The following is a 23,197-nucleotide window of genomic DNA, read 5'->3' as shown; positions in this document are numbered from 1 at the left end:
GCTCCCCCTCCCAGATTCACGCCATTCTCCTGCCTCAGCCTCCCGGGTAGCTGGGACTGCAGGCGCCCGCCACCACACACCGCTAATTTTTTTTTGTATTTTTAGTAGAGGCGGGGTTTCACTGCATAACATCCAAATTTTAAAAATAATTGTCATTATATTCTTTCAATTTATGAATAACTATATTATATATCATTTATAAATGCATATGACGTTATACACAAGGTTAAATGCAAGTATCCTCTGGTGTTGGCCTGGCTCAGATCAGGGAAGAAGACTTGCCTGTAAAGGCTGCTGCCTAGGCTGTTATTTTTACTTCAGTCAGTCCAGTGATCAAATATTCTGTCATTCAGGCATGAAGGGTGGGGCCTGAAACCTTATCCAATCAGGGGCCGTGGGCTAGAAACTGTCCAATCAGGCATGCAGCTGGAGAGAACAGGACGCTTCCGTAATTTTCCAGGTCCTTTGTGTTTCTCTGCGTCTAGAGCTCCAGTTCTTCTCTTCACGGCTCTGAGTCCTCTACTCCTAGAGGCCAAGACTCTGTGGCTTCGTGTCCTGCAGGTATTCGCAGATTTATGGCTAAAACACCGGAATCCCCTGGAAGCCAAGAAATGGTGAGTGCTGGGTCTGTCATCTGAGAGAGGGGCGGAAGCTGGTTGGAACCAGCTGAAAGTGGCTGTAGCAGGACCCAGACTTCCTCACAGTCCGCTCCGGGGTCTGAGGACCCATATCATCCTTGGCCCAGCTCGGCTCTTAGTCCCCTGGAAGCGTAAGATGCTGGGCAGCTCTGCCCTCCCAGCGCCTCATCTCACCCATTTTTGTTGTTTATAACGGAAAAGATTTAAGAGCAATGGGAGAACAATGAGCTTCTCCATAACTATTAAAATATAAGTTTCTTTTTCCCTGTCCTGCCCTATCAGACACCAGCAATCTTCTTTACAGTAATGGGAGCATGAACTGCACTGACCTCTTCCTACCAAACGGAAACAGGGCAGGCAGTGCATGCAGCCTTCCTTAGATGCGAAGGTTGAACTAAATTCTCCTGAATGTATCTTGAATCCCTCAAGTTTGTAAGTTACTTGGTAATCTCGGCCCTGCTTTATGCAAAGCAACTTCTGGTTTGATTGAACTTTTTTTTTTTTTTTTTTAAGATGAAGTCTCATTCTGTTGTCCAGACTAGAGTACAGTGGTGCAATCTTGGCTCACTGCAACCTCCGCCTTCCAGTTTCAAGCAATTCTCCTGCCTCAGCCTCCAGAGTAGCTGGGATTACAGGCATATGCCACACGCCCAGCTAATTTTTGTATTTTTAGTAGACACGGGGATTCCCCATGTTGGCCAGGCTGGTTTCGAACTCCTGACCTCGTGATCTCCCCACCTTGGCTCCCAAAGTGCTGGAATTACAGGAGTGAGCCACAGCGCCCAACCCCTTGTACTATTTATGTCTCAGCTCTGATTTTGGTTATTTCTTGTCTTTTGCGAGCGTTGAGGTTGGTTTGATCTTACTTTTGAAATTCTTTTAATTGTAACATTAGATTTTTAAATTGAGATCTTTCTAACTTTTTGATGTGGGTGTTTCCTGATACACATTTTATTCTTAACACTGCCTTAGCTGTAACAGAGATTCTAGTATGTTGTATTTTGGCTGTAACTAGTTTCAAAAATTTTTTTTATGTCTGCCTTGATTTCATTATTTACAAAATAGCCATTTGGAAGATGATTACTCAATTTTTATGTAATTGTATCATTTCATATGTTTTTTGTGGTAGTGTACTGAATTACTATTCTATACATTTTCTTTTTAAAAGTAATGATAGGGAAACATAAGAAGAAAAAAATGCTGTGCTCTTAATCTAAATGCTAAAAATTATTCAATACTTAGTACCAACTCCCAGGATGCTATGAAAATTAAATCACAAAATGTGTCATTCCCAACACAGTGTTCTGTGACATGCTCCTGAGCACATAGTACCTGCTTAATAAACATTTTATTAGTACATGTGTACATATTTCCCAGGTGCAGATTTACTCAGACATTGCTGCCTTCTGTTGTCCCTGTAAACTTAAAAAAGTCAACAAAAAATATAATATTTCAGCATGGTGGTTAGTTGTCTTTATTTGTATCACAAGTATGTGTATTGTGACAGACGTGGTGGGTGTAAGGGACTCTTTGCTGTGCCTACTTTCTCTCGCTAATGCTAATAATGTGTCTGGGAAAGCACAATCAGCATTTACAGGGGACTTGTTGAAAAAGCCCATTCCCGGATGCTTTTGGATCCTGCAGAATCACTTTGCATAAAGCAGGGCCAAGATTACCAAGTAACTTATACACTTGAGGGGTTCAAGATACATTCAGGAGAGTTTAGTTCAACCTTCGCATCTAAGGAAGGCTGCACTGCCTGCCCTGTTTCCGTTTGGTAGGAAGAGGTCAGTGCAGTTCATGCTCCCATTACTGTAAAGAAGATTGCTGGTGTCTGATAGGGGAGGGCAGGGAAAAAGAAACTCGTATTTTAATAGTTATGGAGAAGCTCACTGTTCTCCCATTGCTCTTAAATCTTTTCCGTTATAAACAACAAAAATGGGTGAATGTTTTCTTCAAGTCTGGGTCTTTCTGCCCATGGGTGTGTGTGCTGGTAGCAGCTGAATAGATTGTGCTTTAAAGGCATATTCTCAAGATGCGGGTTTGATATGTCCAGAGCATCTTCTCTGAAAATACATTTCAGAGAAAGAGGAGGAAAAGAAAAAAATCACTTTTTCTCAGGCAAGCATATTTCAGATTAAGCGTGGTGTCCATTCTGCCTTTGGCAATGCCATCTGTTCAGAACTTGCAAATTTTTACTTCTCTGCTTGTGCTGTTGATCCCTAATGAGTTCGTTTCAACTATATTTTTGTCGTTTTTATGATAGGCAAGGGGTTCTGAAAAAAAATATTTTCTCTATATGCCATAACGTTCTATACATTTTCTTCATCTTGGATTCTTGTATGCCATGTAGAATTCTTACTACAAATTTATGACCTGCAATATTTAAAATGTTCCCATTGTAGCTGTTAAACGTGAGAAGGTGTAAATACTCATTATTTCTACTGGGGAAACACAATTGTCTTTGGATATTAGTGAAAAGTGAAACATATCCTGTTGGGGTTTTATCTGTGTGCTCTATTATTTCCAGGCAGAACAGGATTTAGAAAATGCTCATTTAAACAGAAAGGCATTTATTACCCAGAAAGTTCTGGAAAAACTATTAGGAGATACTTGCCCTCCAGGGTGCTAAAGAAAGACTACTTAAAATTACTGTTAAAAATTACAGCACAGGGAAGTTATCTGCATCTTTGACTTTGCATAAAACTGATGTTTCTTTATAATTAAATTTAGGCCAAGTGTGGTGTCTCAGGCTTGTAATCCCAGCACTTTGGGAGGCCGAGGCAGGCAGATCACATGAGGTCAGGAGTTCGAGGCTAGACTGGCCAACATGGTGAAACCTCGTCTCTATGGAAAAAACAAACAAACAAAAATTAGCCAGGTGTGTTGCACGCATCTGTAATCCCAGCTACTTGGGAGGTTGAGGCAGGAGAATTGCTTGAACTCAGGAGGTAGAGGTTGCAGTGAGACGAGATTGCAGATTGCACCTCTGCACTCCAGCCTGGGTGACAGAGCGAGACTCCATCTCTTAAAAAAAAAAAAAAAAGAAAAACAAATATATGTACATACATATAATTAAATTTGGATTACAATTTACTTTTCTGAGAGGTGAGAAATACCACAGCAGTGATGTTGTGGCCTGTGTCCATCAGTACATAATACAAATGTGTCCTAATAAAGTTGATAACAATGTTATTCACTTGGTTCAAGATCTCAATGACATTTTTTCCACTATTAATTATTATTCTCTTAATTATTAAGTACACTTAGGAGATTTCCTAGCTGAAGTGCATAAACCATCACATTTAATCTGGAAGTTGTCCTTTCTTTTTTGATGACTTTTGCATATATTTGTCTTTTAAAAATGAAGGCTCTTATGTTTATTTACAGATGAGAGAAACTGGGAAAAACTCAGACTCTGCCACTTACTGGATGTTTGACAAAATACTCTTAGTAGGCTAGAAACATTGGTGAGCTTGCTAAAAATTCAGAAATTCAGACTTTATCCCAAATCTCCTGAAACAAAATCTGCACAAGATCTTTAGTTTGTTGCACATATTAAGACTTGAGAGGTACCTTCCAAGTCATCATGACTGTTCTATTTGAGAAATACACACCACTTATTCTGTGTGACGTAAATATAGCACTCAAAAATAGATATGTCCAGCAGGTGAGGTGGCTCATGCCTGCCATCCCAGCACTTTGGGAGGCCAAGGTGGGTGGATCACCTGAGGTCAGGAGTTCAAGACCTGCCTGGCCAACATGGAGAAACCCCATCTCTAGTAAAATTACAAAAATTAGCCAGGCATGGTGGCTTACGCCTGTAGTCTCAGCTACTTGGGAGGCTGAGGCAGGAGAATCGATTGAACCCAGGAGGTGGAGGTTGCACTGAGCCAAGATCATGCCACTGCACTCCAGCCTGGGCAACAGAGTGTGACTTGGTCTCAAAAAAAAGAAGAAAAGAAAAATAGAAAAAAAAGACATGTCTATGTTGATGCCCTTAATTTTATAATTTATCATCCAGAAAAGTATCACATCTACAGTTGTATTGTGGATCTTATGCTATTCTCTTTTCTCAGAGTTAGAGAATACTTCAGTGTTAAAAATTATCTTGTTGAATAATTTTAGTCACTCTTGTAACTGAAAACCACTTCTTTTTACTCTCTTAAGTCAAATACAAGTCTCTGCCTACAGATACATGGTAACTGTTTGTGTGTTCATGAGTGTTTTTGTTTGTTTGTTTCATTTTGTTTTTTCAGGGATTGTTGACATTCAGAGACATAGCTATAGAATTCTATCTGGAGGAATGGCAATGCCTGGATCATGCTCAGCAGAATTTATATAGAGATGTGATGTTAGAGAACTACAGAAACCTGGTCTTCCTGGGTGAGGAAAACTTCAATACACAATTCCTAATATATTGCCTTTCTCTCTTTTCTAAGATAATTTTGGTAATTTCTGCTTTGCATGAATATATTTTAGCTCTCCGATTTTAAGAAAATCTTGGGAATTCATTGGTGTAGAACAAATTCTTCACGATGTTTTATCTTGACCTGAACTTTTCCCTTTCCTGAGCTTATGTATCTTTTGCTCTAGGTTAGTGGCAATTCCAAAAATGTCATGGCGTAAAATAGCGTTTCCCATACCTTAGAATTCAGTTGCCACCACCAATGTTTAATTCAGTAATACTGAGTAGTGAGATTAAGGACCCACAATTTTAAAATATTTTGTAAATATGTAGAAAGTTCTGTTATGAATCAATATTAATTTTCTAGAATTTTCTATTATATCCTCTTTACTAAGCATAATACTAGGTTGGTAGTTAAAGAATTCAGCAAGATTTATGTTACGTTTTTTTCTTAATAAAAGAGGTATTGCTGACTCTAAGCCAGACTTGATCACCTGTCTGGAGCAAAATAAAGAGTCTTGGAATATAAAGAGAAGTGAGATGGTAGCCAAACAGCCAGGTAGGTGAGAGCGAATGAAGCAGATGACACAGATGAGAGGTACACAAATCAAGGAGGCAGCCAGCCCTTAAAATGTGGTCTGGGGAACTGTGCTTTGATGGAAAGAGTTTCTGAGAAGCTCAAGTCACTTTTTTCTTTTGCTCTCACACAGGGACACCTTCTGCCCCATGCTGTTAAATTCTCCAAGGATTCTGCTTTCTCTTCAATAATCTTTTTTCAAGTTCACAGTGTGAGCCAAAGTTTTCTTTATGGCTTATCAGGGACTGAAAAAACTGACTGCTTTGCCATTGCTTTTGGGGACACATTAATATCTGTGTATTTTTGAGAAACTCTATGTTAAACAGTTTAAAAAAAATTTTTTTGTATCGTGTCTAAAATGTGTGAGAATAGTAATTTCTGTTTCATTGGTGGTTGTCCACTTTTCTACACAGACCATTCTGGTTTTTAATTACCATAGCCTTGAAATATAGTTTAAAGTTTTTTACAAAATTTTTTTTCATTTTTTAATTGTTATATATGTATGTATGTATTTATTTAGAGGCTGGGTTGTAATACTTGCTGTGGGGGGATATGCAAGCAGGGTATTGTTTATGTCTTCATTTTGCTGTGTTGTATGTTTTAGATATAGATTCATAAATGGTATTTCTGTATTATATGATAATTTCATTTTTAATTATTTGAAGAACATTTATGATATTTTTATGATGGCGGCATCTCTTTTCTCATCAACAACTTACATAGGTTTCAATTTCTTTATATTATCAACATAGTTGGTGTTTTAAAAAAATTTCTAGTGGCCATTGTAATTGGTGTAAGGTAATTTTGTTTTGTATTGTGACTTTGTTTTGCATTTTTCTGTAAATTATTAATTTTGTGCAACCTTTCAAGTGCTTCTTCCCATTTGTGTGTGTGTGTGTATATATATCCTTTAAGTTCTAGGGTACATGTGCACAATGTGCAGGTTTGTTACATATGTATACATGTGCCATGTTGATTTGCTGCACCCATTAACTCGTCATTTACATTAGCTATTTCTCCTAATGCTATCCCTCCCCCATTCCCCCACCCCACGACAGGCCTTGGTGTGTGATGTTCCCTGCCCTGTGTCCAAGTTCTCACTGTTCAATTACCACCTGTGAATGAGAACACGTGGTGTTTGGTTTTCTGGCATTCTGATAGTTTGCTCAGAGTGACGGTTTCCAGCTTCATCTGTGTCCGTACAAAATACATGAACTCATCCTTTTTTATGGCTGCATAGTATTCCATGGTGTATATGTGCCACATTTTCTTAATCCAGTCTATCCTTTATGGACATTTCGGTTGGTTCCAAGTCTTTACTATTGTGAATAGTGCCGCAATAAACATACGTGTGCATGTGTCTTTATGGTAGCATGATTTATAATCCTTTGGGTATATCTCCAGTAATGGGATGGCTGGGTCAAATGGCATTTCTAGTTCTAGATCCTTGAGGAGTCACCACACTGTCTTCCACAATGGTTGAACTAGTTTACAGTCCCACCAACAGTGTAAGAGTGTTCCTATTTCTCCACATCCTCTCCAGCACCTGTTGTTTCCTGTTTTAATGATCGCCATTCTAACTGGTGTGAGATGGTATCTCATTGTGGTTTTGATTTGCATTTCTTTAATGACCAGTGATGATGAGCATTTTTTCATGTGTCTGTTGGCTGCATAAATAAATGCCTTCTTTTGATAAATGTCCGTTCATATCCTTTGCCCAGTTTTTGATGGGGTTGATTTTTTTCTTGCAAGTTTGTTTAAGTTCTTTGTAGATTCTGGATATTAGCCCTTTGTCAGATGGGTAGATTGCAAAAATTTTCTCCCATTCTGTAGGTTGCCTGTTCACCCTGATGGTAGTTTCCTTTGTTGTGCAGAAGCTCTTTAGTTTAATTAGATCCCATTTGTCCATTTTGGCTTTTGTTGCTATTGCTTTTGGTGTTTTAGTCATGAAGTCCTTGCCCATGCCTATGTCCTGTATGGTATTGCCTAGGTTTTCTTCTAGGGTTTTTATGGTTTTAGATCTAACATTTAAGTCTTTAATCCATCTTGAATGAATGTTTGTATCAGGTGTAAGGAAGCGATCCAGTTTCAGCTTTCTACTTATGGCTAGCCAGTTTTCCCAGCACCATTTATTAAATAGGGAATCCTTTCCCCATTTGTTGTTTCTTTCAGGTTTGTCAAAGATCAGATGGTTGTAGATGTGTGGTGTTATTTTTGAGGGCTCTGTTCTGTTCCGTTGGTCTATATCTCTGTTTTGGTACCAGTACCATGCTGTTTTGGTTACTGTAGCCTTGTGGTATGGTATAGTATAGTATAGTATAATATAGTATAGTATAGTATAGTATAGTATAGTAAAAGGTAGTATAGTATAGGTAGCGTGATGCCTCCAGGTTTGCTCTTTTTGCTTAGGATTGTCTTGGCAATGCAGGCTCTTTTTTGGTTCCATATGAACTTTAGTTTTTTCCAATTCTGTGAAGAAAGTCATTGGTAGCTTGATGGGAGTGGCATTGAATCTATAAATTACCTTGGGCAGTACAGTATGGCCATTTTCACAGTATTGATTCTTCCTATCCATGAGCATGGAATGTTCTTCCATTTGTTTGTGTCCTCTTTGATTTCGTTTAGCAGTGGTTTGCGGTTCTCCTTAAAGAGGTACTTCACGTCCCTTGTAAGTTGGATTCCTAGGTATTTTATTGTTTGTAGCAATTGTGAATGAGAGTTCACTCATGATTTAGCTCTCTGTTTGTCTATTATTGGTGTATAAGAATGCTTGTGATTTTTGCACATTGATTTTGTATCCTGAGACTTTGCTGAAGTTGCTTATCAGCTTAAGGAGATTTTGGGCTGAGACAATGGGGTTTTCTAAATATACAATCATGTCATCTGCAAACAGGGACTATTTGACTTCCTTTTTTCCTAATTGAATACCATTTATTTATTTTTCTTGCCTGATTGCCCTGGCTAGAACTTCCAACAGTATGTTGAATAGGAGTGGTGAGAGGGCATCCCTGGCTTGTGCTAGTTTTCAAAGGGAATGCTTCCAGTTTTTGCCCATTCAGTATGATACTCGCTGTGGGTTTGTCATAAATAACTCTTATTATTTTGAGATATGTTCCATCAATACCTAGTTTATTGAGAGTTTTTAGCATGAAGTGCTGTTGAATTTTGTCAAAAGCCTTTTCTGCATCTATTGAGATAATGACGTGGTTTTGTCTTTGGTTCTGTTTATGTGATGCATTAAGTTTTTTTTGTGTGTGTATGTTCAACCAGCTTTGCATCCCAGGGATGAAGCCCACTTGATCATGGTGAATAAGCTTTTTGATGTGCTGCTGGATTCGGTTTGCCAGTATTTAATTGAGGATTTTGCATCTATGTTCATCAGGGATATTGGTCTAAAATTCTTTTTTGTTGTATCTCTGCCAGGCTTTGGTATCAGGATGATGTTGGCCTCATAAAATGAGTTAGGGTGGATTCCCTCTTTTTCTATTGGTTGGAATAGTTTCAGGAGGAATGGTACCAGCTCCTCTTTATACCTCTGGTAGAATTTGGCTGTGAAACTGTCTGGTCCTGGACTTTTATTGGTTGGTAGGCTTTTAATTATTGCCTCAATTTCAGAGTCTGTTATTGGTCTATTCAGGGATTCAACTTCTTACTGGTTTAGTCTTCGGAAGGTGTATGTGTCCAGGAATTTATCCATTTCTTCTAGATTTTCTAGTTTATTTGCGTAGAGGTGTTTGTGGTATTCTCTGATGGCAGTTTGTATTTCTGTGGGGTCAGTGGTGATACCCCCTTTATCATTTTTCATTCTGTCTATTTGATTCTTCTCTCTTTTCTTCTTTATTAGTCTTTCTAGCGGTCTATCAATTTTGGTGATCTTTTCAAAAAATCAGCTTCTGGATTCATTGATGTTTTGAACCCTTTTTTTGTATCTCTATCTCCTTCAGTTCTGCTTTGATCTTAGCTATTTCTTGCCTTCTGCTAGCTTTTAAATTTGTCTTCTCTTGCTTCTCTAGTTCTTTTCATTGTGATGTTAGGGTGTCGATTTTAGATCTTTCCTGCTTCCTCTTGTGAGCATTTAGTGCTACAAATTTCCCTCTACACACTGCTTTAAATGTGTCCCAGAGATTCTGGTACATTGTGTCTTTGTTCTCATTGGTTTCAAACAACATATTTATTTCTGCCTTCATTTCATTATGTACCCAGTAGTCATTCAGGAGCAAGTTGTTCAGTTTCCATGTACTTGTGTGATTTTGAGTGAGTTTCTTAATCCTGAGTTCTAATTTGATTGCACTGTGGTCTGAGAGACAGTTTGTTGTGATTTCTGTTCTTTTACATTTGCTGAGGAGTGCTTTACTTCCAACTATGTGGTCAATTTTGGAATAAGTGTGCTGTGATGCTAAGAAGAATGTCTATTCTATTGATTTGGCTTGGAGAGTTCTGTAGATGTCTATTAGGTCTGCTTGGTGCAGAGCTGAGTTCAAGTCCTGGATATTCTTGTTAACCTTCTGTCTTGTTGATCTGTCTAATGTTGACAGTGGGGTGTTAAAGTCTCCCAATATTATTGTGTGGGAGTCTAAGTCTCTTTGTATGTCTCTAAGGACTTGCTTTATGAATCTGGGTGCTCCTGTTTTGGTTGCATATATATTTAGGATAGTTAGCTCTTCTTATTGCATTGATCCCTTTACCATTATGTAATGGCCTTCTTTGTCTCTTTTGATCTTTGTTGGTTCAAAGTCTGCTTTATCAGACACTAGGATTGCAACCCCTGTTTTTTTTTGCTTTGCATTTGCTTGGTAGATCTTCCTCCATCCCTTTATTTTGAGCCTGTGTGTGTCTCTGCATGTGAAATGGGTCTCCTGAATACAGCACACTGATGGGTCTTGACTCTTTATCCAATTTGCCAGTCTGTGTCTTTTAATTGGGGCATTTAGCTAATTTACACTTAAGGTTAATATTGTTAGGTGTGATTTTGATTCTGTCATTATGATGTTACCTGGTTATTTTGCCCGTTAGTTGATGCAGTTTCTTCCTAGCATCAATGATCTTTACAATTTGACATGTTTTTGCAGTGACTGGTACCGGTTGTTCCTTTCCATGTTTAGTGCTTCCTTCAGGAGCTTTTGTAAGGCAGGCCTGGTGGTGACAAAATCTCTCAGCATTCGCTTGTCTCTAAAGGATTTTATTTCTCCTTCACTTATGAAACTTAGTTTGGCTGGATATGAGATTCTGGTTTGAAAATTCTTTTCTTTAAGAATGTTTACTATTGGCCCCCACTCTCTCCTGGCTTGTAGAGTTTCTGCCAAGAGATCTGCTGTTAGTCTGATGGGCTTCCCTTTGTGGGTAACCTGACCTTTCTCTCTGGCTGCCCTTAACATTTTTTCCTTCATTTCAACCTTGGTGAATCTGACAATTATGTGTCTTGGGGTTGCTCTTCTTGAGGAGTATCTTTGTGGCATTCTCTGTATTTCCTGAATTTGAATGTTGGCCTGCCTTGCTAGGTTGAGGAAGTTCTCCTGAAGAATATCCTGAAGAGTGTTTTCCAGCTTGGTTCCGTTTTCCCCATCACTTTCAGGTATACCAATCAAATGTAGATTTGGTCTTTTCACATAGTCCCATATTTCTTGGAGGCTTTGTTTGTTTCTTTTTACTCTTTTTTTTTTTTTTTTTGTCTGAACTTCTCTTCTCGCTTCATTTCATTTCATTAATTTGATCTTCAATCACTGATACCCTTTCTTTCACTTGATCAAATCAGCTACTGAATCTTGTGCATGCGTCACGTAGTACTTGTTCCATGGTTTTCAGCTCCATCAGGTCATTTAAGGTCTTTTCTACACTGTTTATTCTAGTTAACCATTCATCTAATCTTTTTTCAAGGTTTTTAGCTTCTTTGGGATGGGTTCAAACATCCTCCTTTAGCTCAGAGAAGTTTGTTATTATTGATCTTCTGAAGCCTACTTCTGTCAACTCATCAAAGTCATTCTCTGTCCAGGTTTGTTCTGTTGCTGGCAAGGATCTGTGTTCCTTCAGAGGAGAAGGGGTGCTCTGGTTTTTAGAATTTTCAGCTTTTCTGCTCTGGTTTCTCCCCATCTTTGTGGTTTTATCTACCTTTGGTCTTTGATGATGGTGACCTACAGATGGGGTTTTGGTATGGTTGTCCTTTTTGTTGATGTGGATGCTATTCCTTTCTGTTTGTTAATTTTCCTTCCAACAGTCAAGTCCCTCAGCTGCAGGTTTGTTGGAGTTTGCTGGAGGTCCACTCCAGACCCTGTTTGCCTGGGTATCATCAGCGGAGACTGCAGAACAGCAAATAATGCAGAACAACAAATATTGCTGCCTAATCCTTCCTCTGGAATCCTCATCTCAGAAGAGCACCTGCTGTATGATGTGTCAATCGGCCCTTACTGGGAGTCGTCTCCCAGTTAGGCTACACAGGGGTCAGGGACCCACTTGAGGAGGCAGTCTGTCCATTCTCAGAACTCAAACACCATGCTGGGAGAACCACTGCTTTCTTCGGAGCTGTCAGACAGGGATGTTTAAGTCTGCAGAAGTTTCTGCTGCCTTTTGTTCAGCTGTACCCTACCCCCAGAGGTGGAGTCTACAAAGGCAGACAGGCTTTGTTGAGCTGCGGTGGGCTCTACCCAGTTCTAGCTTCCTGGCCGCTTTGTTTACCTACTCAAACCTTAGCAATGGTGGATGCCCCTCCCCTAGCCAGGCTGCCACCTCGCAGTTTGATCTTGGACTACTGTGCTAGCAGTGAGCAAGGCTCCATGGGTGTGGGACCTACTGAGCCAGGCACGGGATATAAACTCTTGGTGTGCCGTTTGCTAAGACCATTAGAAAAGCCCAGTATTTAGGTGGCAGTGTCCCGACTTTCCTGATGCAGTCTGTCACGGCTTCCCTTGGCTAGGAAAGAGAATTCCCCCAATGCCTTGCTCTTCCCAGGTGAGGCGATGCCCCACCCTGCTTTGGCTCACCCTCTGTGGGCTGCACCCACTGTCTAACCAGTCCCATTGAGATAAACCAGGCACCTTAGTTGGAAATGCAGAAAGCACCCATCTTCTGCATCAATCACACTGGGAGCTGCAGACTGGAGCTGTTCCTTTTTGGCCATCTTGGAACTGGGTGTATATCTGTTTTATTAAAATTTAGTTTAATCATTTGTCCATTTCTTTTCTTTTTCTTTTCTTTTCTTTCTTTCTTTTTTTTTTTTTTTTTTTTTTTTTGAGATGGAGTTTCGCTCTTGTTAGCCAGGCTGCAGTGCAATGGCACAGTTTTGGTCATGGCAATCTCTGCCTTCCAGATTCAAACAATTCTTCTGCCTCAGCCTCCTGAGTAGGTGGGATTAGGGATGTGCCACAATGCCCAGCTAATTTTATATTTTTAGTAGAGATGGGTTTCACCATGTTGGTCAGGCTGGTCTCAAATTCCTGACCTCAGGTGATCTGCCCACCTCAGCCTCTCAGAGTTCTGGGATTACATGTGAGCCACTGCACCAGGCTTGTTTTTTCGTTTCTAAATCAAGTAATTATTAGATTATTAAATCATCAGTTATTGTCTAGTTCTAGGAGTTGTTTATATATTCTCAATATTAAGTCATCACATGTGATTTTCAAATATTGTCACCCATTTCTTGGGTGACACTGTCACTCTATTAAATGTTTTATTTGATTGCAGAAATTTTGAAGTTTAGTCCGGTTAAAGTTTTCTGTTCTCCTATTCGTGGCTCATGCATTTGATGGCATGTCTAAGAAAATGGTGCCAACACCAATGTCATGTCTTTCCACTGTATTTTTTTCTAAGAGTTTCATTAGTTTTTTTATTAGTCTAAGTATTTTGTTTAAAATATCTTTTGTATATGATGCAATTAAAATATTCAACTTCATTTTTTCAATGTAGATATCCAGTTTTCAACATTATCTGTTGAAGGGATGATATTTTCTCCATTGTCTGCTCATGGCAACCTTGTGGCAGATTATTTGGTCATACACAGAAGAGTTCATTGTTGGTCTCCCTATTTTATCATGTCTTTATCTGTCTTTTTGTGAATACCACGTAGTTACTGTTATTGCAGCTTTTTATTGTGTTTTGAAATTATGGAGCATAATGCCTCTGTGTTTTTCATGTGCGTTTCTCTAGATATAGTTCATAATAGAATTTAAAAATTTTAAACAATATTTCAGGAATAAATATACTTTTGGAATTTTGATACAGATTATATTAAATTTGTTCACCACTGTGGGTTATACTGACTTCTTAACAAATTAAGTTGTCACTTAAATATGTTGACCCCTGAGCAAAAATATTAAATTAAATTAAATTATATGACCTTGTGCAAGAATATATTGAAGAATGTGTTTATTTCCATATATTTTTGATTTGCCAGTTTTACTTTTATCCTTTTCAGTTTTATTTAGTTTTGATTAGAAAACATACACTGTATGATTTTGCTTTTCTTAAATTTTTTTTGACACAGCATTTCTCACTCTGTTGCCCAGACTGTAGTGCAGTAACACAATCTTGTCTCACTGCAGCCTCAACCTCTTGGACTCAAGTAATCCTTCCACCTTGGCCTCCTGAGTGGCTGGCACTACAGGCCTACCCTACCAAGCCCAGCTAATTTTTTTCTTTTTTTTTTTTGAAATGGAGTCTTCCTCTGTTCCCCAGACTGGAGTGCAGTGGTGCAATCTTTGCTCACTGCATCCTCCGCCTCCCGGATTCAAGTGATTTTCCTGCCTCAGCCTCCTGAATAGCTGGGACTACAGGGGCCCACCAACACACCTGGCTTTTTTTATTTTTTATTTAAAAAATTTTTTTTTATTTTTTAGTAGAGACGGGTTTTCACCATGTTGGCCAGGATGGTCTCGATCTCTTGACCTTGTGATCCACATGCCTTGGCCTCCCAAAGTGCTGGGATTACAGGCGTGAGCCACCCTGCCCGGCCATGCCCAGCTAATTTTTAATTATTTGTAGAGACAGGGTCTCACCATGTTCCCAAGGCTAGTATCAAACTTCTTGCCCCAAGTGATCCTTCCATCTTGGCCTCCCAAAGTTCTGGGATTACACCTGTGAGCCACTGCACCTGGCTGATCTTTTTAAATTTACTAAGACTCGTGTGTTCTAACAGAATGCACCAGGTGCAAATAAGAATATTGTGTATCCACTTGCTTTTGACTGGAGAGTTCTGTACATGTCTGTTTAGCCTATTTGGTTTGTGATATGGTATAGATGCCCTCCAAATCTCATATTGAAATGTAATCTCCTGTGGTGGATGTGGGGCCTAATGAGAGCTGTTTGCATCATGGAGACAAATCCCTCATGAATGACTTGGCACAATCCCCTTGGTAATCATAGAGTTCTCAGTCTGTTAATTCACATGAGAGCTGGTTGCTTAAAGGAACCTGATTACTCCACCTCACACGTGCATCATCTTTTACCATGTGACATGTTTGGTTCTTTTTTGCCTTCCACTATAATTGTGAGCTTTTTCATATCCTCACCAGAAGCAAATACTGGCATATACTTCTTGTACAGTCTACTGAACTGTGAACCAAAGAAATCTTTTTCTTTATAAATTACCCAGTCTCCGGATCACGAGGTCGGGAGATCAAGACCATCCTGGCTAACACGGTGAAACCCCGTCTCTACTAAAAATACAAAAAAATTAGCCGAGCGTGGTGGTAGGCGCCTGTAGTCCCAGCTACTCAGGAGGCTGAGGCAGGAGAATGGTGTGAACCTGGGAGGCGGGGCTTGCAGTGAGCCAAGATTGCACCACTGCACTCCAGCCTGGGCGACAGAGCAAGACTCTGTCTCAAAAAGAAAATAAAAATAAAAATTAAAAAAAAATTACCCAGTCTAAGGTTATTTTCTATAGCATTGCAAAATGAATTCATATACAATATAATGTTCCTCAGGTTTTCTGTTTTTTAATTGATTTTTTATTTAAATTTTTAATTTATTATTGAAAGTGAGGTCTTAATGTTTATAATTTTATGTTTCTATTTGATTTCTTGCTTCATTTTTGTAAATATTTGCTTTATACATTTTGAAGCCCTGATGTTATATATGCATATACATATAGATAGACATAATAGTTATAGATTCCTAGTAAATGGACTCATTTTACCATTATATAATGTCAGTCTTTGTCTCATGCTAGTAATCAGTCTTTGTCTCATACTAGTAACTAGTAACATCTCATGCTAGTAATAACATTTAAGATAATATGGATTATCTTAAATTTTATAAATTAATATATACATTTCTTTTGTGTGTCTATAAAGATTTTTTCTTTGTGCTACATTAGAGATTTTATAAAACCTGTTAATGCTACAACAGTATATTTTAACCTGGTTTAAAAAAATGACTTCAGTTGCATAGAAAAATGTGTCCGCATTATATCTACCCTATGCTTCTATTGATGTTGCTAATTGTATCATTTTATGCTTTATGATTATTTTTATGCTTATATCTTTCCAATTTTAAAGAATAACTAAAAATGTTTTCTGCAGCATCACAATAATACCACAGATTTGTTTTGTGTGTATATGCATGTTTCTCAAAAACATGTATTTTATATGATTATATATTTTTTTCGTCTATTATTTTAAGTTGAAAGACCTCTTTTCAGCATTTTATTTAGGGCACATGCAGTGCTTATATGCTTTTCCAGCATTTGGTTATTCTGGAAGATCTTTATTTTTTATTTATTTTATAGTACATTTTTGCTGGTTACATTATTCTCACAATGAAGATTTTTTCTTCAGCCTTTGACCATTTAACACAGTTCTTTTCTGACCTGCAAGGTTTCTGTTGACAAATTCACTGGTTGTCTCAGAGGACTAGGCTTATAAATAATACCTCACTTTTATCTTGCAGCTCCCAAGATTATATTCTGGTTTGTGACTTTTGAAACTTTGCTTAAATATGTTTTATGGATCTTTTTATATGTGTATATCCTGGTTTGTTTGTTTAGTTTCTTCATTTTTTACATTACTTTTTTCATACTTTAAATTTATTTCAGTTATTCTTTTTTACCTCCACAATTGTCTATTTTTATTATTCCAAGCCTTTTGTTGATATTCTCACTTATCTGATGTCTGATTTTCCAGTTTTCTCATTGAGCAAAATATAGATTATCTTACATTTTATAAATTAATATATACATCTTTATTTTTATAGTTGCTTTTGAAAATTTTGTTTTTTTTTATTGGACCATGTTGCCCAAATACTTCGTATACATTATAATCTTTGGTTAAGATTTAGACATTAACATAAAACTACCTTTCACAATCTTTATAATGCAGCTCTTTTCTGGTATAGTCTGAAACCAATTGTCTTAGGTAGAGGTTCTGGGAGTCTCCCAAATATGTTCTCATGATGTGTCTTGTCTGCAATTTTGTATTTATTTTTCAGTTAGAAGACTTCTTCACATTTCTTATTACTTGTCAATAACTACTTTCTACACCTATTTTCCATCCATGGTACTGCAGTCTTTCTGCTGTTGTAACATTCACTTTTGATCTCAAGACTTAAAGCTGTCATTAAAGGCACCATGTTCTATTGGGGATGAGGAAGGGCTGTGTTGGGTAAATGTAGCTGACTTTTCTTTTCTCTATATATGACTTTTGACATTGTGCTCACATCGGGCACACACTTACTCTATAAATTTTCACCAAAGGTATTTTGATTACTATGATGTTGTTACATTTATACATCTATGAAGGAATTGTGGCCTGTGGTATTTTGATATGCCATTTTGCTAATGTGCCTGTATAATTTTATATATTCGATTTGTAAAGTATATTTATCTGAGTCTAGTAAGTGCTGTAACTTGTGATTTTTATGTCTTTCAGTTACATGTTCTCATTTCACCCAAGAACTTCATCCAGAGCAGGGCATAAAAGATTCACTCCAAACAGTAATACCGAGAACATATGGAAAATGTGGACATGAGAATTTACAATTTAAAAAATGCTATAAAAGTGTGGGTGAGTGTGAGGTGCACAAAGGAGGTTATAATGAAGTTAACCGATGTTTGTCAAATGCCCAAAACAAAATATTTCAGACTCATAAATGTGTCAAAGTCTTTGGTAAATTTTCAAATTGCAATAGACATGAAACAAGATGCACTGGAAAGAAACATTTGAAATGTAAAAAATATGGCATATCATTTTGCATGCTTTCACACCTAAATCAACATCAGATAATTCATACCAGGGAGAAGTCCTACAAATGTGATGAATGTAGCAAATCCTTTAACCGCTCCTCAAACCTTACTGCACATAAAAGAATTCATACTGGAGAGAAACCCTACAGATGTGAGGAATGTGGCAAAGCCTTTAGGTGGCCCTCAAACCTTACTAGACACAAGAGAATTCACACCGGAGAGAAACCCTACACATGTGAAGAATGTGGCCAAGCCTTTAGTCTCTCCTCAACACTTACTAATCACAAGAGAATTCATACTGGAGAAAGACCCTACAAATGTGAAGAATGTGGCAAAGCCTTTAGCTGCTCCTCAACGCTTAGGACACATAAGAGAATTCATACTGGAGAGAAACCCTACAAATGTGAACAGTGTGACAAAGCTTTTAAGAGGCATTCAAGTCTTGCTAAACATAAGAGAATTCATACTGGAGAGAAACCCTACAAATGTAAATAATGTGGCAAAGTCCAGCCCTCAGGTCTTATAATACAGAAAATAATTTATACTGGAATAAAACACTACAAGTGTAGAGAATTTGAGAATATGGACAAGCCTTTAACAAGTTCCAAACCTTAATAGAAAATTAGAGAATTCATATTGGACAAAAATTTTATAAATGTGAAAAAATGTAACAAAGCCTTTGACCAACCCTCAAACCTTAATGAACCCGAGAGAATTTATTTTTAAAAAATGTATTTTTTTGAGATGGCATCTCCCTTTGTCACCCAGGCTGGAGTGCAGTGGCACGAAGTCAGCTCACTGCAACCTCTGCCTTCCAGGTTCAAGTGATTCTCCTCCCTCACCCTCCTGAGTAGCTGGGATTACAGGCATGTGCCACCACTCTGGCTGATTTTTATATTTTTAGTAGAGATGGGGTTTCACCATGTTGACCAGGCTAGTCTTGAACTCCTGACCTCAGGTGATCCACCTGCCTCAGCCTCCCAAAACGTAAGAGAATTTATATTGGAGAGACCCTAGAAAGGTTAAAAAAAAAAAAAGTGACAAAACCTTTAAGCACATCTTAGGCCGTACACAATATCTGTTCATTCATTCTAGAGAGAAACCCTATAAAACAAAGAATGTGGTAACGCTTTTAACTAGTCTTGAACCCTCATTATACATAAGAGAATTAATATTAAAGAGAAACCCTACAATAAGGAATATGGCAATTTCTTTAAAAAGTCCTCAAACCTGAATAACTGTAAGATGATTGACATTGGAGAGAACCCTTGCAATTGTAGAAAAAAATGTGGCAAAGCCTTTAACTGGTTCTCCATCCTTATTTATTAAAAAATTTTATACTGGAGAGAAACTCTACAGATATAAAAATGTGACAGAGCATTTAACCTTATCTCAAACTTTTCTAAAAAATAGAAATCATACTGGTGAGAAACTAGAAATGTGTTAAATGTGGCAAGGCCTTTAAATGGTAGTCACACGTTATGGTAGGTAAGATAATTTATACTGAAGAAAAACTACAAATATGAAATGAAGAATGTGGCAAAACTTAATAAATTCTGACACCTTATGGCACAAGAAAACATTTATACTAGAGAAAAATTGTAGAAATACAAAGAATGTGAAAAGCCATTAATATCAGCTCACATTTTACTCAATATCTGAAAGTTTATACTTAGTAAAAGCATTATAGGTTGTGCGTGTTGGCTCATGCTTGAAATTCCAGCACTTTGAGAGGCCAAGGTCAGTGGATAATGAGTTCAGAAGTTCAAGACCAGCCTGGCCAATATTGTGAAAGCCCATCTCTACTAAAAATACAAAAATTACCCGGGGGTGGTGGCATGTGCCTGTAATCCCAGCTACTCTGGAGGCTGAGGCAGGAGAATTGCTTGAACCTGGGAGGTGGAGGTTGCAGTGAGCCAAGATAGAGCTGCTACACCGCAACCTGGGTGACAGAGTGAGACTCCATCTCAAAAAACCAAAAAAAAATTATAAATATGATTACTGTAAAAATACCTTCTGGAAAATATAGCCCTTTAAAGTAAAGACTATTTGTTCTGGAGACAAACATACGAACATAAAGAGGATTGTTGTATCTTTACTTGCATTACAGATATTATTGTATGCATTCTATATTAAAGGAAAACCCTGAAGCAGATGCTCAAACTTTGTTGAACATCAGAGCATTTATATTGCAGAGAAAGCCTAAACATGTAATGAATGCGAAAAAACATTTGTTCAAATACTACAGCTTAGAAAACATCAGTTTATACTAAATATTTTTGCAGATCCAGTAAATGGGGAAAATATATTTAACCAAAAAGTAAGTCTATATAAACATTTGAGGATTAACAGTAGAAAGAATGAAGGCACTGAAACTAGACATTATACTAAATCAGAGTGTTGAGTGTAAAAGAGATCCAAAGATAACACTATGTACATTTTAAAGAAGTAGATTTTTTTGGAGATTTATAATTATATTCGAGGTATGCTTTTTCTGTAAAAAAAAAAAAATACACATTTTCTGAGAAGCAAATAATATTGTAACTCAAGTCTCAGATTACTTCATGTTGATTCTTTCATCCCATTGTTTGTGAAAGTATTTGATCAATTGTTGCATCAGAGATATAAGAGATTGTTTATCAATTGTACCTTTATGTAATAAAATGCAATAAATTTAAAAAAGTTTTAAAGATTATGTGTGAACTTAATTTTTCATTAAACAGAGTTGTTTTTAATGTGTTAAAACTGTTGTGCTTTCAATGAAGTGTTAATTTGCCATCAACATGAATGTGTCTCATCTTACTCAAGGTTCTAAGTAAATGATGGGAACAATATACTATTTGTTAATGTAGGGGAGTGACATCTCTAGTAATCTCTTTTTTGCCAGTGTTTTTTGTTTGCTTGTTTGTTTTGAGATGGAGTCTTGCTCTGTTGCCCAGGCTGGAGTACAGTGGTGCAATCTCAGCTCACTGCAACCTCCGCTTCCTGGGTCAAAGCAATTCTCCTGTCTCAGCCGGCCAAGTAGCTGGGACTACAGGCATGTGCCACCACACCTGGCTAATTTTTGTATTTTTAGTAGAGATGAGGTTTCACCATGTTGGCCAGGCTGGTCTTGAACTCCTGACCTCAGGTGATCCACCTGCCTTGGCACCCCAAAATGCTGGGATTACGAATGTGAACTACCACGCCTGGCCCTCCAGTGGTTTTAAACTGGAAAGAAGTTGAAGAATTTTGTTCTCATAGGTGAAATTTGTATTCTTTTGTACCTTATTTAGATTTTTAAAAATTTTTTGTGGGTAGATAGTGTGCATACACACTTATGGCATATATGAGGTATGTTAACACAGGCATACATTATTATCACAGCAGAGTATATGAAGTATTCATCACCTCAAGCATGTATTTATACTTTGTATTACAAACATTTCCATTATACAGTTTTAGTTATTTCAGTATGTGCAATTGAATTATTAACCATAGGGTCATTTTATGATCATAAAAATTACATAAATATAATTAATATCCAGACATTTCTAAGTCTTGATTAAATATTTTTAAAAATTGGTTTTATATATTTTTTGTACATGTGGCCTCTCTGCTGACCAACAAAGACAGACTTTTAGTTTTTATTTGTATAGAGTTACATATGCAAATATCTTACTCTAAAGATGTACCAGCCAGGTGCAGTGGCTTATGCCTATAATTTCAGCACTTTGGGAGGCAGAAGTGGGCAGATAATTTGAGGTCAGGAGTTCAAGACCAGCCTGGTCAACATGATGAAACCCCATCGCTACTAAAAATACAAAAGATGATCTGGGCATGATGATGCGTGCCTGTATTCCCAGCTACTAGGAAGGCTTAGGCAGGAGAATTGCTTGAACCTGGGAGGCAGAAGTTGCAGTGAGCCAAGGTGGCACCACTGTACTCCAGCCTGGATGACAGAGTGAGACACCATTAAAAAAAAAAAAAAAGATGCACCTTAAGTATAAAAAAAAGTTATATAGCAAGTGAGAGTGTTTGTGTGCAACTTTGTATATGCATTTTCAGAACAGAAAAACAATATTGAAACAAAAAAGATTATTTTATTAAGGGGGATAATTAATGAGAAACCTGGAAACCTTAGAGATTCTCAAAATAAATCTATATTCTGTGCCTTACATTGAATTCATTACTGTAAAATCTTATCCCACCCAAATCTTATCTCAAATGATAATCCCCACGTGTCAGTGGAGATACTTGGTGGGAGGTGATTGGAACAGGGGGGTGATTTCCCCCCATGCTGTTCTCATGATAGTGAGTTCTGAAAAGATCTGATGGTTTTGTAAGTGGTGGTTTTTCCTGCTTTCCCTCTCTCCTGCTGCCTAGTGAACAAGGTACTTGCTTCTCCTTTGCCTTCCACCATAATTGTAGGTTTCCTGAGACCTCCCCAGCCATACAGAATTGTGAGTAAATTAAACCTCCTTTCTGAATAAATTACCCATTCTCTGGTAGTGTCTTTGAAGTAGTGTGAAAACAGACTAATACAGAAAATTAATACTGGGGGTTTGGGGCACTACTATAAAGATAATTGAAAATGTGGAAGTGACTTTGGAACTGGGTGATAGGCAGAGGTTGAAACAGTTTAGAGAGCTCAGAAAAAGAAAGATGTGGGAAAGTTTGGAACTTCCTAGAGACTTGAATGCTTTTGACCAAAATGCTAATAGTGATATGGATGATAAAGTCCAGGCTGAGGTGGTCTCAGATGGAGATGAGAAACATGTTTAAAATGGAAGTGGAACATAAAAGTTTGGAAAATTTGCAGCCTGACCATTAGGTAGAAAATGAAACCCCATTTTTTGAAAAGAAATTCAAGCCACTGCAGAAATTTGCAACAGTAAAGAGGAGCTGAATGTTAATAGACAAGACAATGGGGAAAATGTCTTTAGATCATGTCAAAGATCTGAGACAGGTCCTTCCATCACAGGCCAGGAGCCCTAGGAGGCAACAATGGTTTCATAGTCGAGGCCCAGGGCCCCACTGCTCTATGAAGTCTTGGGACTTAGTGCCCTGCATCCCAGCTGCTCCAGATCCAGCTGTGGCTAAAAGGGGCCAAGGTACAGCTTGGGTTATTTCTTCAAAACGGCAGTCCTCAAGCATTGGTGGCTTCCATGTGTGCTGGGCATGTGAGTGCACATAAGACAAAAGTTGAGTTCTAGGAACCTCTGCCTAGATTTCAGAGGATGTACAAAAATGCCTGGATGTTCAGGCAGAAGTCTTCTACGGGGCAGAGCCCTCATGGAGAACCTGTAATAGGGCAATGCAGAAGGGAAATGTGGGGTTGGAGCCCTCATGCAGAGTCCCCACTGAAGCTGCCTACTGGAGTTATGAGAAGTCCACTATACTCCAGACCCCAGAATGACAGATCCACC

The 23,197-nt window shown here is 38.0% G+C and overlaps 1 protein-coding gene across 1 annotated transcript; it reads left to right on the top strand.

Moving 5' to 3' along the window:
• Window positions 1-575: 575 nt before the first annotated feature.
• Window positions 576-18,443, top strand: LOC119622733 (zinc finger protein 722-like). The gene is made up of 4 exons (XM_073008641.1): window positions 576-614; window positions 4,898-5,024; window positions 5,510-5,605; window positions 17,476-18,443. The coding sequence occupies exons 1-4, from the start codon at window positions 576-578 to the stop codon at window positions 18,282-18,284; spliced, it is 1,071 nt and encodes a 356-aa protein (XP_072864742.1). The 3' UTR covers window positions 18,285-18,443.
• Window positions 18,444-23,197: the final 4,754 nt, after the last annotated feature.

Source organism: Chlorocebus sabaeus, chromosome 21, assembly GCF_047675955.1.
Source record: "Chlorocebus sabaeus isolate Y175 chromosome 21, mChlSab1.0.hap1, whole genome shotgun sequence".
Lineage (NCBI taxonomy): Eukaryota > Metazoa > Chordata > Mammalia > Primates > Cercopithecidae > Chlorocebus > Chlorocebus sabaeus.
Note: the sequence above shows the minus strand (reverse complement) of the source record. Positions and strands in the feature narration are given on the sequence as shown.

Bases quoted from the DNA above. Each gene is read 5' to 3' on its own strand.
- LOC119622733 (XM_073008641.1), top strand. From the start codon at position 576: ATGGCTAAAACACCGGAATCCCCTGGAAGCCAAGAAATG. The intron at 615-4,897 runs GTGAGTGCTGGG...TTGTTTTTTCAG, and splicing joins CCCCTGGAAGCCAAGAAATG to GGATTGTTGACATTCAGAGA. The intron at 5,025-5,509 runs GTGAGGAAAACT...TTAATAAAAGAG, and splicing joins CAGAAACCTGGTCTTCCTGG to GTATTGCTGACTCTAAGCCA.